This window comes from Hyperolius riggenbachi, chromosome 9 (assembly GCF_040937935.1).
Source record: "Hyperolius riggenbachi isolate aHypRig1 chromosome 9, aHypRig1.pri, whole genome shotgun sequence".
Taxonomy (NCBI): Eukaryota; Metazoa; Chordata; class Amphibia; order Anura; family Hyperoliidae; genus Hyperolius; species Hyperolius riggenbachi.
The window spans coordinates 177,491,444-177,511,028 of record NC_090654.1 but is presented as its reverse complement, the minus strand read 5'-3'; the positions used below and the strand labels follow the sequence as shown (position 1 = coordinate 177,511,028).

Genomic DNA, 19,585 nt, shown 5'->3' with positions numbered 1-19,585 from the left:
GGTCGCGCAGGGCGCCGAGCCGCCGGCTTCCAGGGGGGTGCTCCTGTCCTGCCGCCCTGGCAGCATGTTATTTTATGCTGCGGACGGCTGTGGGCTTCGGCTGCGTGCATTGGGTCTTGCTCCGCCCCCTGGTGCCGCCGGGGGTGATGGGAGCGAAGACCAGGAACTGCTGCGGCGCTGCCTCTTGGAGTCAGTGCGAGACTCCGCCCAGCCCCACGATAGGATGGATGGAGCCCTGAAGCGCGCAGCAAGTGTGCCAGCCATCCTGTGTGACTGAGAGAGTGACACGAGTCCTGGCCATCCTGCTCCCAGAATCCATCTCAGCTGGCACCAAGTGACCAGCAGCAAGTAAGGCTCCCCATCCCCAACCTACCTATGCTGAGGGGAGGGGGATATCTGCTGCCTACCTAAATACACTAAAGGGGATCTGCAACTAGTAGCCTAAGCCTATACACTAAGGGGGGGATCTGCCTATATATACACTAAAGGGAGGATCTGCCTACATATACAGGGCTAGCAGCCTATATACACTAAAGGGGGATCTGCCTATAGTAGGCAGATCCCCCTTAGTGTATATAGGCTGCTAGTCTTTTATATGTAGGCAGATCCCCCCTTTAGTGTATATATAGGCAGATCCCCCTTAGTGTATATAGGCTGCTAGTCTTTTATATGTAGGCAGATCCCCCCTTTAGTGTATATATAGGTAGATCCCCCCTTAGTGTACATAGGCTACTAGTCTTGTATATGTAGGCAGATCCCCCCTTTAGTGTATATAGGCAGCGTATATATATATATATTAAAGGGGGGATCTGCCTACATATACAAGTCTAGTAGCCTATATACACTAAGGAGGAATCTCCCTATATATACTAAAGGGGAGATTGCTCCTTTGAGAGACTCCCTGGACTTATTTTTCCCTTTGGGGGTCCTTGGATTGCCTCCCTCTCTGTGGTGGTCCCAGGAGTGATCTTTTGAGGGAGTCCCTGGACCTCTTACCTGGAGTAGGGGTCCTGGTGGGGCAGCTCCCTCTCTGTGGGGGGTCCCAGCAGTGCTTTTTTGAGGGGGTCCTGACAGTACTTTGTTTAGGGGTCCTGGATTTCTTTCCCCTGGGTGGGGGTTCTTGGACTGCCCCCCCCCCCTCTGTGGTGTTCCCAGAAGTGCTCCTTTGAGGGGGTTTTGAGAGTGCTCTATTGAGGGGGTCCCTCAATTTATCTTTCCCTTGGGTGGGGGTCCTTGTACTGCAGAACTCTGCTATGTCTGGGGGAGCTTCCTGCTGCTGAACTCTACTGTATTGCCTCTTTGTGGCATGGTATGTAGTGTACAGATGTGTCTCTGCATTGTGGGCTGTGTCTGCTTCTGACAGTCTGAGCAGCACAGCTTTACATGGACTTCATCATTTGCAGCTTTCTAGGGACACATCTGGCTAGAGGTTGTGTAGCTGCAGTCATGGGACAGTGCTGCATTCCATGGGGCTTGACTGACACAGTACTACTTTATTTCTTATTTTTTGTTGTAGTTTTCTTTTTAGTATACTTTGAAGTGTTTGTGTTCCTCAGATTACTGTATGAGTGACCTCCTCTCCCTGCCCATGATCCCAGGATCTGCCTTTCATCACAGAAATGGCATATTACTGCTTTGCATTGGGCCACGTTGAAATCCATGATCTTATTAGTACTGTTATTTTTTTTATAATTGGCTTTTATTATGTCCTGGAGTTTCCATATTCTATTTGTTCCCAGAGTGCCCCCCTCTCTCTCCTCTGCCTCGAGATCTTATGCCAAGTTCAGCTAAGCCTTGTACATACGTCCAGGGGTGTAGCAATAGGGGGTGCAGAGGTTGTCACCGCATCGGGGCCCTTGGGCCAGTATTAGCTCTTTATTGGTCCTGTGCTCATAATAATCACTTCTATAGATACTTTGAATAGTGGTAATCATTAACAAACTGCTCCCCATCCCCTTCTTGCACCCTAGCAGCCTATATACACTAAGGGGGGATCTGCCTATAATAGGCAGATCCCCCTTAGTGTATATAGGCTGCTAGTCTTTTATATGTAGGCAGATCCCCCCTTTAGTGTATATATAGGCAGATCCCCCCTTAGTGTATATAGGCTGCTAGTCTTGTATATGTAGGCAGATCCCCCCTTTAGTGTATATATAGGCAGATTCCCCCTTAGTGTACATAGGCTACTAGTCTTGTATATGTAGGCAGATCCCCCCTTTAGTGTATATAGGCAGCGTATATATATTAAAGGGGGGATCTGCCTACATATACAAGTCTAGTAGCCTATATACACTAAGGGGGGAATCTCTCTATATATACTAAAGGGGGGATATGCCTAAGTGGGGGGGAATCTGTCTTCACTGTCTATATACACTAAAGGGCGTATATGCTGCCTATATATATAGTTAGGGGTGTGTGTGTGTGTGTGTTTGTGTGTGTGTGTGTGTGTGCACGCGAAGAGGGTGAATGGGGGGGGGGGCACCAAAATATGGTTACGCTCAGGGCGCTGTGAAACCTAAGGCCGGCCCTGATACTGTAATATTGTCATATTAACCCTACATAGCATGTGAAGACTTTTCCCGTGACACCTGTTTACACATAACCACACATCCCAACTTTTTGAGATAAGAAAGAGGGACAGGACAGGTCTGAGCACTAAAAAAATAAAAAATAAAAAAGTTTTATTCACCTGGGGCTTCATCCAGCCCCTAGAAGTGTGTAAGGTCCCACACCGTGGTTCCACTGTCAGCCAGAGCTCCTGGCCTCCCCTTCAGTAGATCACAACCTGTGGCCAGATCGGGATCTTCTGCGCATGCGCGGGCATGCCTTGCGTCTCTCGTTGCTCCCAGTGCCAGGAGCACTCTGTGCTGTCGCTGTTTGGTGAGAATTGAACTGCGCAAGCTCAGATCGCTCCCGACACCAGAAATGCGATGACAGTAGATACATGGCACACTCCCGCATGCACAGAAGATCTTGATCTGGCCGCGGGTCGATATGGCCGTGGGTCGTGATCTACCGGAGAGGAGAAGGGAAACCCTGGCTGACAGCAGAACCGCGGCGTGGGACCTTACACACTTCTAGGGGCTGGATGAAGCACCAGGTGAGTAAAACATTGTTTTAACTGCTTGGACCTGTTCTTTAAGCCACACCCCTAGCCACACCCCCAATACACCCCTTGTCAGGGATACCATAAAGATTTCATAAGAAAAATATGTTGTTTTATAATTCAAACCACACTGGTTCTTTCTATCCTGGTTCATTTTGCTTCATATTACATACCTCCCAACTTTTGGAGCCAGGAAAAAGGGACACTAAAACACACCCCTGTCACACCTTTAACCACACCCCCATTTTTCAAAACCACGCCCCTCCCTTATAAAGTTTCCCCCTCCACCCTATGCAGAGATTGGCACATGGAGCGATGTTAGGCAAGCTATTTAAAGAATAATCACAGCAAACATATGTCATAAAGGATATAAATCAGAGTAAACAGCTCTACATGAAGAGTTATGAATATATTAAATAAGAAAATAAAGACTGAACGGTGCAAAATATTAAATTCTTTATTTCTGGCAAAAAACTTCATATACAGTATAAGAAATGTTAACACAGTGCCTACAAGTTCATAACTCTAGTCCCAGGACTGTAAATGCATAAAATCACACAGCTACCCCTAATTAAGGATCTTGTATCACAATATGGGTTATTAATAAAAGCAATAGCACAGAGGAATGCAACCAATATGATTTATTCATACAGGATTTCTAGCACTTCACAAACATATTGAAATGTAAGATATCCACCTTTCTATTCAGATGCTCTGTAACCAGATAGCCAGGGTAGAGATCGCTATCTCTTACTCTCTATCAACTTCGAAGCAATGCCTTGCTGAGCCTGGAGTTTATGTTGTTGTGCTGCTGCTGAAGTTCAGTGTGAAGCAAGGCTGCAGAGTGTGATGTGATGCATGTATTTTAGTGCTCTCTGCAAAGACTCTGGGCAGTGAAACAGTTAACTGCAAAATCTCCTGCTCTGTGAAGAGGTCGGGACATTTGACCCGTGCCCCGTGATCCCGTGATAGAGGCTGGAAATCGTTGGTGCCATGGCAAAACCGTGACACTTGGCCAATCTGACATTTGAAAATAGGAAATAGATCACTCTTAAAGCGGATCCGAGATGAAACACTAACTATAACACGTAACTTGTCTATATAGCTTATCTAAAGTTTAGATAGTTTACACAGCAAATCTAGCTGCAAACAGCTTTAATAGAATATGATTATTTCTTCCTGTGATACAGTGACAGCAGCCATGTTGTTTGTAAACATTACACAGAGGCAGGCTTATCTGCATCTTGAGCAAAAACAACTAATCCCCCCTCCTACTCCCTGCTCCCCTCTGCCTCTGAAATCTCTGGCTAGTAATACCTCCCCCTCCTCCTGCCCAGATTGAGCTCCCATGAGCCCTTGCTACTGTCTGATTGTGCCTTGGCTCTCTGAAAACCTGTGGGCGTGGCTTGTTTAGTTTATAGGGAATTAGAGCATTAAAACAAAAAAGTATTTGGCTTGAGGAATGCCCTATAAACAATAGGAAAGGAACACAATTATGCAATGAGTAAAAGTTCATCTCGGATCCACTTTAAGGATGGGAATAAAGTTTAGAATCAACCACATTTACCAGTATAAAAAAACATGTATGTACATAGATCTGTACAGGAGTCCTGAAAGAGGGACAAATGAGGAAGAAAGAGGGACAGAGGGACAGAGTTTCCAAAGAGGGACTGTACCTCCAAAAGAGGTACAGTTGGGAGCTATGACATAACAGCCTAAACCAAGAGTTACAAAATGTGTCTAAACCTCAAATCACCCCCCTCCCCCCATACACACATGCACAACCCGATATTACCCCTCTACTGCTTTACTTTACTCCCAACCCACCAAAGCTTAGCAAACAGCAGGCCCCTAATAATTCTCATCTCTATAAGTCTGACAATGTAGTAGAGAACTGCTCTGCACTGTGCTAAAAAGATTGGCTTTGAGAAGGTAAAACTGAGGTAACGCTGCCAAGTGCGTCATTTCAGTGCAGGCCATTGTGCAGCTCACAGAATAGTATACTTATTTTTAACATTAATATTTTATACATAAAAATGAACGTTACATTTTGTTGGCATGTAAACCTTTCATTTTATGAAAATATATTACACGCTTGTAAACTCTCAGGCACAAGGTGTGTAGTTGCTCCAGAGGCGGCAGAGATTTAAAGGGCTAGCACTGCCAATTGTACTACTGAGCTGTAGATAATCCAGACATCTCCATCTCTACTCTGAGGAGCATGTATGGATTCCTGATACAGGACAACAGTGGCATCATTGGAACAAGACCATAATGTGTTTGCTGCATACATTTAATGCTGCAATCTGGTCTGCTTCCTCCAATGCGTTAGAGTTCACTATGCAAATTTACTCCCCAGTGCCCGCGAGCTGGCTGACACCTCCCCCACTCTTCTTCCCACCTCTCCCTCCAACTCTAACTCCGACTTTTGTCCAAGGGGCCCCTTTCAGAAGTGTAGCTACCCATTTGTCCCAGCGGGCATACTCCTCCATTAATCCATGCTCTCCCGCCTTTATTTTTACAGGGCACCTCTTCGCAGTGACCCAGCTGGCGGCATGTTATCCCGTAACAACATATGCCTGGTCACAGAGAAGAGGCACTCCTGTGACAGGCTTATTTGTTACGGGCTACACTGCTGAAAACTCTGCAGGGACCCCAGAAACAAAAATAAGGTTAAGGAGAGTCCGGGGGGCGGGGGCATGGGGTTATTGCCTAGTTTGCCGCTATAGAAGTGCTGGTTCTGTGTCTACGGTTTGCCCATTCCCAACATAATGTACAGACTTGGGGTGTCAGTGTGCGGGAAAAGATTGATATTTGCACTTGTTTGAGGCAAAGCTTCTTCTCTGTTCACAATCCATTTTGGTTGTTTTACCACTTGTAAAGTGGATGATGGTAATTTAAAACCTGTAGCTACATTGCTTAGATTCAAAATTGTTTGATGTCAAGATTATTTTTATTGGCTTTTCTAAGCTAAACAATGTGCTTGTCTCTTCCAGCTTAATGAGTAGCGTGAAAAACAACATTGGAAGAGGACTTAATATTGCCCTAGTCAATGGTAAGAAAATAGGAATGAAGTCTGATTTTGTACTATATGATTTAACCTGGGTGAACATGATTTATTTACTGTATTAAAATGCTTTGTTACTGTAATACCAATGTTTGCATGAGGATGAACATGCAGCTGGATCTGTCAGCTTTTATTACTCACTCAGTAAAACTGAATTGTAGGAAAGTGTAATGTGTGGAAGGAATGGAGTTAAGAGTAATGCTAGTAAGTGCACCTGGAATGCAGAATGCTTTCCCTAATTCCTGATACATGCATAGGTTCTGGGAGCTGCTCTGTGCAGTGATGGTAGCTGGATAATCCTCCTAGTCTTCAGTAGCATAGCTAAGGAGCTATGGGCCCTAGTGCAAGTTTTACATTGCGCCCCCAAGCACTCTATACATAACAATTGATACGGCGCACCAAAACCTGCTAAGGACAACCACAGTGTGCAAGAAGGGGATGGAGAACAGTTTTGAGTGGCTGGATAGTGTCCTGGTTAAGGGCACCGCCTTTAACATGGGAGACCAGGGTTTGAATCCTGGCTAGGGTCAGTACCTATACAATAAGGAGTTCAAGGCAAAACTCCCTAACACTGCAGGGTGGCCTCGTAAAGCGGCTTCCGGTGGCTGCAGTTCTTGAATGCTTTGAGTCCGACAGGAGAAAAGCGCCATACACATGTTTGGATTATTATTATTGTCACAGGGCCCCTAGTGGCCAGACCGCAAATTGCCTTCCAATCGGTTTCAGCACACAGACCATGCAAGCTGTGGTTGCATTCGATGTGCAGAAACCGTCGGAATTTGGGCAGCAGACCGACCAGAAGGGAGCCTGTGAGGTTACGGTAATTACAAATTACACACTATTTCAGGGTATAACTGCCACCACCCCTGTTTTCTGAGACAGGGGAACTCACTGACTGGCTATTTCTCGACCTGTAAATAAAACGGTTAAATATACTCTATTCTGTCTAGCTAGCAACAACAGTAGCGTCTCCTCAGAAGTCTGGGTTCAGTTTCTGTATGGCTGAATAATAGGGTAGCTGGAGCAACAACGGACGATAGCGTCGGTTTGTTGAAATACAATATAGATAATTAATATATACAGAAAATCGTTAAAATCAACAATTATAGAGACAAAGGGTAACACAGTATAGAAAATAAAAATGGAGACAAAACGGATACTTAATTCATGGAAAGATGTCCTTTCTGGGAAAATCATAAAGTTCCTGGTTTCAATTCAGTTCAGTTAGTAACAAAGTTCTTTTGTTCCAGAGCAAAGTCCAAACAAGATGGCCGCTAACCACGTGTTCTCTGGCTAGCAGCAGACAGGCTCTCATACAGATGGAATTTGGAGGACTGAGGTCCGCCTGCTGGCAAGGTGCTTTTGATGAAGCTGGCTCGGGGGTGTGGCCGTGCCCTCCCCCTCTGAATTACCAACCAACCACAGTTCAAGTCCTTGGGGAGAGATTTTAGGTTTACTTATAAAATGCCGTAACTCATAAACAATACATGTCATATTTAGGTGGATAGCAGATTCATACTTGTCGGGTAATACAGATTAATATGATATCAGACGTGACTTGGGCAGCGGGTCAGATTCCTGAGAAGATTCATACCGCAATAACTGGACAAGATATTGCCATGAATTGTATATCCACATGTTGGGCAGACTCTAACAAATAAGACTATATGAATTTCATAGCTGTGTGATATACGGTCTTCGTATACCGACAAGAAATCATACAACACATGCATTCAAATCTGCCCCTGTCGGTGCCGCGCTGGCTGGCTTTCTCATGGCCACCTGGGAAGCCAGCTTCCTGGCTCTTTTAATGCAGCCATTTGGCTGTTGGGGGAATGAGCTGGTCTCTGCAGGGGATCCGGCCACGTGCGGCATTCCTGAGGGGTGAGGGGAATACTTTACTCACAGGAGGACAGATCTCTGGTTTAATAAAAAAAAAACACAAAGAAGTCATTTTCTGATCGCTCACACGACTGCACAGATCTAAACAGGAAGCGATCAGGAAATCGACTGCGAATACTCCAGATTCACCTGCGTCTCTCACGGCTATTCCGTGACAATTATTATTAGTTTTTTAATTATTACCACTATTTAAAGCATCTATAGAAGTGAATATTACCAGCACAAGACCAATAAAGAGCTCATAGTACAGTTGAGGGAGGGCCCTCTGGCCCAAGGGCCCCAATGTGGTCGCAACCTCTGCACCCCTATTGCTACACACTGCTAGTCTTATAAGGACCCAAAACATGGCACACCGGACTTGGATTTGTACTAGGAGGCGGTGTAAGATCTGTGTAAGATAGCTAGTTGGGGCAACATCTAAATGTACTTTACTGGCAGATGTAAAGTAGGAGCTGTTTATCAGTCACTAAGTGTTATAGACCTAAAATATCATTTTCAAGCTACCATAACAGGCACAAACATAGGTTTATATATGATTGTAAGAAGACATCCGGCACTGCTTGAACAGTTTATTGACAGAGAAATAATAAGATACACAGTACATGCACATACCATGGGTACCTGTTGGATGAGCAGGTAGTGATTGCAGGGCACTGGCTCTGCCGGATGGCCATGTAGCTCACTGGGAGCTTCTTCCAAGGCAAATGGTGGAGTTTTTGCCTGCAGAAAAAGCTCACTGTGAGCAAAACTGCCATCCAGCAGAGCCAGTGCCCTGTACCCCCCCCCCCCCCCCCCCCAGTCATCCAGCAGGTAAACATGATATGTGCACATAAAGTGTGTATCAGCTCGAGCAGTGCAGGAGGTCTTCTTACAATTATCTTTGAATCCTTTGCTAACAAGTTCAGAGCATGCTTTTTTGCTTCTGCTGAATGCATCCACAAACACTGAAGGCCATCAACAACTGGTAGTGCTGGTGTCTTTACACTCCTCAATTGCTCAAAAGTATAATAGTATAGTGTGGTATAAATGATTATGTTACTTTTTGCTCCATCCATTTGCACATTTATGTAGTCCTGTTTGAAAGCCCAACTTAAAGGGAAGGTCCAAGCAAAAAAAAAAAATGAGTTTAACTTACCTGGGGCTTCTACCAGCCCCATGTAGCCATCCTGTGCCCTCATAGTCACTCACTGCTGCTCCAGTCCCCCGCTGGCAGCTTTCTGACCTCGGAGGTCAGGGCCGCATTGCGTACATTTTTACGCATTCCCGCTAGTGCAGGAACATTAACATATACATTTTTACGCGTTAGTGGTGCAACGCATACATTTTTGTTACTGCACTAGCTGGAATGCGTAAAAATGTATGCAATGCGGCCCTGACCTCCGAGGTCAGAAAGCTGCCAGCGGGGGACTGGAGCAGCAGTGAGTGACTACGAGGGCACAGGATGGCTACATGGGGCTGGTAGAAGCCCCAGGTAAGTGAAACTTATTTATTTTTTTTGCTTGGACCTTCCCTTTAACAAAGATTAAAGTTGTTAAATTCTTACATGTTGTTTAGTGTAAGTTATAAATATTACTTTTGTCACTGCATTTTCAAATGTAACAATTGGTTTATAGCTGAGCTTACCTGTAGCTGTACACCTTTCCCTAATGATGCAAGACTACTGCACTGCCTGGCTTCCTGTTCACAAAGTGAGGTCTTGGAATCTCACCTCTCATTTAAACTAGTCTACAGCAGGCTGTGCCAGCATAGTGATTTACATGAGCTTTTGGATAACTCTTGGGCATTAAACTGAACATGGCAGGTGGGCAGGGATGCTCATCCAGATCCGGGTACCCGGGTAAACCTGGATACCCGACCATTTTTACACTATCTGGGTCGGATCCAGATCCAGATACCTGGGCCAATATCTGGATAGCTCTATGCGGGTATCTGGCCGCATAATCCAGATACCCGCGTGTACCCGCGGATATCCGACGGGTATCTGGATCTGGGTACTGTAACAAGGGAGATGATGTCATTGAGCCAATCAGAGGGCTCCCAGCAGAAGCCCTAGCAACCAATCACAGAGGGAAACTCTGGCCAGCCCCACCTGACCTCATTGAGCCAATCAGAGGCCTCCCAGCCTAAGCCCTGGCACCCAATCACAGAAGGGAACCCTGGCCAGCCCCCCTGTGTAATAAGGAGGGCTGGCATGATGAGACAGATCGTCCTTGCTTGTGTGGCTGGCTGGCTGGTCACTCACAGACTTGCTCCAGTGCTGTTGGCTTAGCAAGTGCTGCCTGTATACAGTGATAAACCTAAAGCTTTGAATGCTAAACACCTTCACTACACTATTATTCTATTGTTTTTTTTAGCTAGCTAGTGTAATTGTTTGATTTCATTCACTCAGTTAGGTCCTGTCTGTGTCTGTGTGTGCTGTGCAGGCCAGCAGGACAGTATAGGTTAGGGAATAGGATTACTGTGTTATTGTATTGTATTATATAGTTAGTTAGTACTGCAGTTAGTTGTTAGAGAGAGTAGTACTGTGTTAGCAGCACTGCAGTAATCTGTAGTAAGTTGTGCTGAGCATTGTCAGTGTGACAGTTAGACAGATAGTGTGCACTGTCTGTCCTCTACTCTGCGGTCTGTCACTCCGTGCTGATTTGATTTAAAGTCCAACCCCGATTTCATTAAAGTAAAAGTACCCCACATCATCTGGTGACATCATCACGTATAAGTTGTACTATGTCTGCTGGCAGCGGCAGCCGGAGGAGGGGCAGCAAGGGCAAGAGGACAGGGAGCAAGATTACGGCCACCCTCAGAAGGTCTGCCGTGTCAGTGTCGACCCCAGCGGGCAGCCTACCCTCGGTCAGCAAGCTTTTCGCTCCAGGCGCCACGATTGAACTTAGGGCTGTTAGCCGCAAGGAGTTTGAGGAGGATGTTCTGGGTTTTGAGGAGGGGGAGTATGATGTTGATGATGGGATGAAGGACCGTGACTACCATCCACAGGATGGGGATGTCAGCTCTGACTCTGAGGATGCATCGGTGGGTTTGGCATGGAGGATCAGCATTGTAGACAGTGGCCGTGGAATGCGGGACCCACCACATCCTTCTGCCGCTACCACCAGCCGCACCACTCAACCCCCAACCGCCACAGGGAGAAAAGCCGCAGCATCCCATTCAGGCTGCAGGGGAATCTTCACCTCCCCAATCTGGCGGTTTTTCACTCTGCCCTCATTGGACAGCAAGTTTGCCAAATGCAATGTGTGCAAACTACAGATGAGCAGAGGTTGTGACCCCTACAAGTATGGCACCTCCAGCTTCATAAACCTTCTGGCCAAAAAACATGTTGTTGAGCATGAGGAGTTCAAGAGGCTGAAGCAAGCTGGCGCTGGCTCCCACCGCTAGTGTTGGGCGAACACCTGGATGTTCGGGTTCGGGAAAGTTCGCCGAACATGGCCGCAATGTTCGGCATGTTCGGGCCGAACCCCGAACTCCCCGAACATCCCTCTTTTGGGGGCCCTATGGGGTCGCAGGCATAAGGGGGAAGCATGCCCCGATCGCGGGGGGGGGGGGGTCGGAAATTCCCCCCACCCCCTCCGCTAGCGCTCCCCCCTCTGCCCGCTTCCCCATACAAAAGTTTCAGGAAGTACCGGTCCAGTGGTAGTGGGTGGCTGGCAGTGGGCGGCACTGTGAAGTGAGTGACTGAGGAGGAGGAGTCCGGAGAGTGACGCGTTGAGGGAGGCCGGGCAGCGGGCGGTTCAGCAGTAGTACGGTACTACTGCTGAACCGCCCGCTGCCCGGCCTCCCTCAACGCGTCACTCTCCGGACTCCTCCTCCTCAGTCACTCACTTCACAGTGCTGCCCACTGCCAGCCACCCACTACCACCGGACCGGTACTTCCTGAAACTTTTGTATGGGGAAGCGGGCAGAGGGGGGAGCGCTAGCGGAGGGGGTGGGGGGAATTTCCGACCCTCCCCCCCCCCCGCGATCGGGGCATGCTCCCCCCTTATGCCTGCGACCCCATAGGGGGGCAGTATTCGGCCGAACAGGGCCCTGTTCGGCGGCCAATTAGTAGTTCGGGGCGAGCCCGAACTTAAAAGGCCGAACACCATGAGGTGTTCGGCCGAACTCGAACATCACCCGAACAGGGTGATGTTCTGCAGAACCCGAACAGTGGCGAACACTGTTCGCCCAACACTACCCACCGCCACAGTGCCACAGGCCACTGCTGCTGATACCACCTCCTATATTCAAACCAAAACACAATTGCGGTGTCATTTTTTGGAGGTGTCTGGGCTGAAAACTGTCATGTCCCAGTTGTGCGATTGGACTTTGGACATAATGTGGGCTGCACGACCGCTGTCTGGAACCTAGTCCTGATGTTAATTGACAGCTTTTTTTTTTTTTTTTTTCATTTTATGTCCACCAAATAATAAATTAGTGTTTCCTTTTAAAAAAAACATGATGCTACATGCATCATTTACCCAAAAACCCTTTTTAAAGCTATTTAAAGGGCACTCCCGGTTTTTCTATCCAGATACCCGAATAGGTCGGGTACCCATGGGTAATTTGGTCAGATACCCAAATTCACTCGGGTATCCGCAAGGTCGGATCCGGGTACCCGAATCAGATCCAGATATCTGGGTACCCAGATCCGGATCTGGGCGGGTGTTAAAAAGTACTACCCGAGCAACCCTGCAGGTGGGCAGTGAACTATGCAGCTGAATTAAATGTGTAAATTATTACCATGCTCCATCCTTGTCACATACTTTGTCACCTCATTTGTCAACACCTTCAGCCACATGTTGTCTACTGGAATGCTGAAATGGATGATACACATGAGCCACAGTGGTGGCTCAAGCCGTAAAAAAAAAAAAAAAAAAAAGCAGCGACAGCTCGTCGGCAGGTCCCTCTGTGCAACAGCCATACACACGGCACACAGAGGGACACAGATTCGGCGGAAGCTGTCGCCGAAGGTCCCCCCCCCCCCCCCCGCGCCGGAAGCTCCATACATTTTGTATGGAGTTGCTGTCGCTAGTCCGCACTCCGCATACACACGGCGGACTAGCGACAGTTGCGTCGATGTTGCGGTGAAGTTGCAGCGACAGCTGTTGCCGGCGATTGGCCGTGCCAATCGCCTGGCGACAGCAGCGACTAGCGATGGTTTGGCGTGCGCGCCTCATACACACGGGCGACCTGTCGCCGCAACATGCGCGTGCCACGTGGTTGCGGCGACAGTTGTTGTATGAGGCTAAAAAGTACTGCAACAAGAGAGTGTGTGCATCAAACACCAAGTGAAACCTGATATATCTGGCTGAAACTTGGCCTGATTGGCTCAATCAAGAGGCATTGCTCATGCAAATTTGCATTTGCTTTCATTTGCTAGAATATACAGGGCCTTACAACTACAGTAATGACACTGCAAAATTTTGCTGATTAGTCTGTGCAACATTTAACACTTTTAAAGAGAACCTGTAACAAAAAAAAAACCTCTGTGGGATTCTTACCTTGGGAGGGGAAAGCCTCAGGGTCCCAATGAGACTTGCCCAACCTCTGAAGCTTGGAGGAATCCAGCACTGGCTCCCCCGACAAGCTTGACAAGCAATGATATATTTACCTCTCCGCAATCCTGCGCAGGCGCACTAGCGGCTCTTCGTTTGGGCTAGGCGGAAACAACCAAGCCCGATCATATCTGCTCTATTGCGCAGGCACAAAGGACTCGCGCCTGCGCAGTAGAGCGGATGCGATCGGGTTTGGTTATTTCCACTTTACCTGAATGAAGAGCCGCTAGTGCACCTGCACAGGATTGCGGTAGGTAAATATTTATCTTGCCACACTTCGGTGGGTCCCAGTGCTTGAACGGAGGAATGGAGGAGGACAGGGGCAGCTTCGTTAGGATCCAAAGGTTTCCCCCTCCCAAGGTACGTATCCCTCAGAGGGGGTTTTTAGTTACAGATTCTCTTTAACAGTCTGCAGCCAGATATATCAGGTTTCACTTGGTGATGGATGCACACAATTTCTTGTTGCAGTAATGCTGAAAAATGTAGTCTGGCCTCTATTGTTTTTCCTGCTTTGGCAGTCACATGGTCTCTTCAGTTTGACTCACATACCAACTGTACACCATGTACTTTTAAACAACTTTTCCGCACAAGCACAAAGATCATGTAGGCTGCAATGCTTGTCTAGGCACCAGATACCAGGTAATGGTCATTTGGGAACTGGTACCAGATCATTAGAAAAGTGATTGAGGTGCTGAGGTAAAACAATTTATCTTTTCATGGATCTGTTGGAATCTGAATATTAGTTAGCGGCATGTGTCTTTGGAATTACTGAATGGTGTGACATCCCACTTTTCACTGAGGGTATTCTCTGTTTATATAGGTTTTCATTCAATTCTTAGCCTCCATTGCCTAGGCCTATGACTGTTGTTTTAAGTTAAGTCTGTTAAATATAAGCCCCCCACACCTATTTTACTTTTGTACACTAATCCTTTTTCATTTGTGTTATTTTTTTGTAGCCAGCACAGGAGAGCTGATAAAAACAGGCCATTATGACATGTACTCTGGTGGTAAGTTACAGTGTTTGTCTATTGTATTGTCATTTTCTATCTTTACTGATGCATGAAAGATCAGCAGGACTGCAAAGAAACTGGTATTATTTAAAAGGAAATAAATATGGCAACCTCCATACGCCAAAAAGAAAGAATCAATACAAGCATTTCCCAAGAGCAAATGTCACTATTGCAGCCAAGGACCTATATTCCACTGATAGAACAGATGATTCAATCCTCCTTAGTGCAGACAGTGCTCTTTGCAGTAAACTTTACGCAGTTATCAAATAAACCTGCAGATACCCAGTGCTCCAACACAGATAGTGGTACCACAACCAAATATGAGAGAGACACTGGTTAGTATCCAAAACTTAAAATGCAATTTATTGGTACAAATGCCTTAAAGGGATACTTAAGTCAAAAATAAAAAATGATTTTTACTCACCTGGGGCATCGCTCAGCCCCCTGAAGCTGTATGGTGCCCTCGCAGCCTGGCTCCGATCCTCCTGTCCCCGCCGGCGGCTACTTCCGGGTTCGGCGACACGCGAGTGATTCTCCGCGTCCCCAGCCGCTATATCACCCTCTATGCTGCTATAGCGTATAACATATACGCTATAGCAGCATGGAGGGTGATATAGCAGCTGGGAACGCAGAGAATCACTCGCGTTCCCAGCCTGTCGCCGGCTGTCGCCGAACCCGGAAGTAGCCGCCAGCGGGGGCAGGAGGATCGGAGCCAGGCTGCGAGAGCACCATACAGCTTCAGGGGGCTAAGGGATGCCCCAGGTGAGTAAAAATCATTTTTTATTTTTGACTTAAGTATCCCTTTAAGCAAGTTAAAACAAAAATTCACATTCGTGCCTCCTGTATCACAGGGAACCAGACAAAATAGAATCACCTTAACCACCCTGGCGTTCTATTAGAATGGCCAGGGCAGCAGCTCAGCACATTTTTTTTTATTTATTTTTTTAATCATGTAGCTAGCCTAGTGCTAGCTACATGATAGCCGCCGTGCAGCAGCATCCCCCAGCCCTTCAGATCGCCTCTGGCGATCAGAGCAAACAGAAAATCCCGTTTAGAACGGGATTTCCTGATTGGCTTCCCCCGTCGCCATGGTGATGATCGGGATGACGTCATTGACAAAGGGAGTCCCAATCCACCCCTTAGCGCTGATAGGCCAGGCTGTGCACCGGGTCTCGGTTACGCGGCGGGTAGAGGCTCATCGGCGGCGAGGGGCGGTGATTGGTATAAAAACACAGCTAGAAAAATGCTGGCTGCTTGGTTTTTTTTTTTTTTAAATATGAAAATCGGCCCAGAGCAATCCAGCGCGGTGGTCATGGACGAGCTGAGCTCGTCCATACCGCTAAGCAGGTTAATGCACTATTCAGTGCTAATAAAAGTCAGATAAACCTGGAGATGCCCACTCTCTAGTTGCAGAGTGGGCATCTTCAGGTTTATCCGACTTTTATTGGCTGCAGGTTTGTCCTGATCCCACATGTATCCTTCCAGCCTGATACTGATCTGTCTTATCTACATACAGTGGGTTGCAAAAGTATTCGGCCGGCCCCCTTGAAGTTTTCCACATTTTGTCATATTACTGCCACAAACATGAATCAATTGTACTGGAATTCCACATGAAAGACCAATACAAAGTGGTGTACACATGAGAAGTGGAACGAACATCATACCTGATTCCAAACACTTTTTTACAAATAAATAACTGCAAAGTGGTGTGTGCATAATTATTCGACCCACTTTGATCTGAGTGCAGTCAGTTGCCTATAGACATTGCCTGATGAGTGCTAATGACTAAATAGAGTGCACCTGTGTGTAATCTAATGTCAGTACAAATACAGCTGCTCTGTGAGGGCCTCAGAGGTTGTCTAAGAGAATATTGGGAGCAACAACACCGTGAAGTCCAAAGAACACACAAGACAGGTCCAAGACAGGTCAGGGATCAAGTTATTGAGAAATTTAAAGCAGGCTTAGGCTGCAAAAAGATTTCCAAAGCCTTGAACATCCCAAGGAGCACTGTTCAAGCGATCATTCAGAAATGGAAGGAGTATGGCACAACTGTAAACCTACCAAGACAAGGCCATCCACCTAAACTCACAGGCCAAACAAGGAGAGCGCTGATCAGAAATGCAGTCAAGAGGCCCATGGTGACTCTGGACGAGCTGCAGAGATCTACAGCTCAGGTGGGAGACTCTGTCCATAGGACAACTATTAGTCATGCACTGTACAAAGTTGGCCTTTATGGAAGAGTGACAAGAAGAAAGGCATTGTTAACGGAAAGCATAAGAAGTCCCGTTTGCAGTTTGCCACAAGCCATGTGGGGGACACAGCAAACATGTGGAAGAAGGTGCTCTGGTCGGATGAGACCAAAATGGAACTTTTTGGCCAAAATGCAAAATGCTATGTGTGGCAGAAAACTAACACTGCACATCACTCTGAACACACCATCCCCACTGTCAAATATGGTGGTGGCAGCATCATGCTCGGGGAGTGCATCTCTTCAGCAGGAACAGGGAAGCTGGTCAGAGTTGATGGGAAGATGGATGGAGCCAAATACAGGGCAAACTTGGAAGAAAACCTCTTGGAGACTGCAAAAGACTTGAGACTGGGGCAGAGGTTCACCTTCCAACAGGACAATGACCCTAAACATAAAGCCAGGGCAACAATGGAATGGTTTAAAACAAAACATGGCCCAGTCAAAGTCCTGATCTAAATCCAATCGAGAATCTGTGGCAAGATCTGAAAACTGCTGTTCACAAACACTGTCCATCTAATCTGACTGAGCTGGAGCTGTTTTGAAAAGAAGAATGGGCAAAGATTTCAGTCTCTAGATGTGCAAAGCTGGTAGAGACATACCCTAAAAGACTGGCAGCTGTAATTGCAGCAAAAGGTGGTTCTACAAAGTATTGACTCAGGGGGCCGAATAATTACGCACACCCCACTTTGCAGTTATTTATTTGTAAAAAATGTTTAGAATGATGTATGATTTTCGATCCACTTCTCACATGAACACCACTTTGCATTGGTCTTTCACGTGGAATTCCAATAAAATTGATGCATGTTTGTGGCAGTAATGTGACAAAATGTGGAAAACTTCAAGGGGGCCGAATACTTTTGCAACCCACTGTAGATAATGCTATTGAACAGGGACAAGCAAAAATATGTACTCCTAGATATCCTAATATATCCTAGATATAAATTTAGTTTGGTTCTCTGGAACTCTATGGGGAGAGATAATAAGACAAGCCAGTTGCTTGTGGTCCGGTATTAGTCACAGAGAGAATCAGAAGACAAAACAACAAGTTGTTTAGGTGATACCTTTATTGATGAACTGTGCAAGATTTCTTTGCAAGCTTTCGAAACTTTACGTTTCTTCTTCAGGCATGATTCAGAACTGGATCGGAACCAGTTCTGAAACCTGCCTGGAGAAGAAAGGTAAAGTTTCAAAAGCTTGCAAAGAAATTGTAATGATCCGCTCAGCTGTCTGCACAGGCAGACAGCTGTTTGACCATTCCTTAACTCTGAGGGCTGCAGGTCTCTGGAAAAGAGACCTGTCTTTACTTTGCAAGTTTCAGACTTGCCCTGTCACTGAGGAATTTGCATACACTTGTCATGCAAATTGCCTAGCCGCCTCCTTTGAAGGCTTGCAGTATAAATACCATGTTCTCCCAGGATCCTTTGCTGGTCATTTGTTGTTTTGTTACTGCTAAAACACTCCTGGAGTGTCAGCCTTGCTATTGTTTGCTAAAGATTATCTTAGAGTATTCCTGGGGACTGTACTAGGCATTCCTTCTAGTGCAGTCAGGTTGTATTATTTGTATTGCCTTGTTCTCCCTCTCTGTCTCGATTGCCTTGTCGCCAGCGGCGGTCGACAGGGAATCGTTCTGTCTGTCTGGGAGTGTAGGCCAGAGCTGCGGTTGCTACTGGTTACTCCTTCTGTCTGTCTTGCCGCGTGGATCGCACTCACTCTGGCGGAAAGAGCAGTGGATCCTGCTAAGCCTATTCCTGTACTCGGATCACACTTGCTCTGGTGGAAAAGAGCAGTGGATCTTGCTAGCTCTGTTTCTGCACTTGGATCACACTTGCCCTGGTGGAAATGAGCAGTGGATCGTGCTAGCTCTGTTTCTCTACTTGGTTCACACTTGCTCTGGTGGAAAAGAGCAGTGGATCCTGCTAGCTCTGTTTCTGCACTTAGATCACACTTGCTCTGGTGGAAAAGAGCAGTGGATCCTGCTAGCTCGGTTTCTCTACTTGGTTCACACTTGCTCTGGTGGAAAAGAGCAGTGGATCCTGCTAGCTCTGTTTCTGTACTGGGTTCACACTCGCTCTGGCGGAAAGAGCAGTGGATCCTTCCTGTCCTGTCCCTGAACCCGGATCGCACCCGCTCTGGCGGAAGAGTGGTGAATCTTACCTGACCTATTTCTGTTTTCCGTTCGTCCGTCTGTCTGGAGCAAACGCTTGCGGTTGCCTGAGGTAAGGCAGCCGTTTAGCAAGCGTTCCTGTTATTTGTTCATTTGTGTTTATTCGTTAGTCAGGGTGGCGTGCTTGTCTCTGTTGCGCTTATCGTGCGGAGACCGCGCCGTAAACGCACTTGTCGCTGTTGCGCCTAACGCGCGGTGACCACGTTTAGGTATTGCGTTTGTTATTTTCATTGACATTCTCATTGTATGATATTCTGTGCCTTTTGCTCTGCTCCTGTGTTTAACCTTTACTCTGTCTTGTGTCACTGTTGGCAATTGCCACTCTTGCGATTGCGTTCACACTTTGGTTTTCGCTGTTGTATGTCGACCGTCGCCGGGCGGCGACTAGATTGGTGGACATACATACGTTCTGTCTCTGTGCTCTCTCCCTCGAGAGAAACTATCCTGCTCCGTATTGCCCCATTACGTACAATCCTTAACTTGCATCTGTGGCTGTGCAGAGGGTCTGTTCCTCTGCACTCCACAGCTCCATCTGCCGGTTGGAA

At 46.9% G+C, this 19,585-nt stretch overlaps 1 protein-coding gene across 3 annotated transcripts in view; it reads left to right on the top strand.

Annotated features, from left to right (window-relative positions):
* The window catches only part of FAM3D (FAM3 metabolism regulating signaling molecule D), a 211,120-nt gene that overhangs the window by 177,735 nt on the left and 13,800 nt on the right, over positions 1–19,585 (top strand). For all 3 annotated transcript variants that reach the window (XM_068251747.1, XM_068251745.1, XM_068251746.1), the window contains exons 6-7: positions 6,103–6,161; positions 14,575–14,625. In XM_068251747.1, the coding sequence (XP_068107848.1) occupies positions 6,103–6,161; positions 14,575–14,625 (110 nt within the window). The remainder of the gene's footprint in view (positions 1–6,102; positions 6,162–14,574; positions 14,626–19,585) is intronic.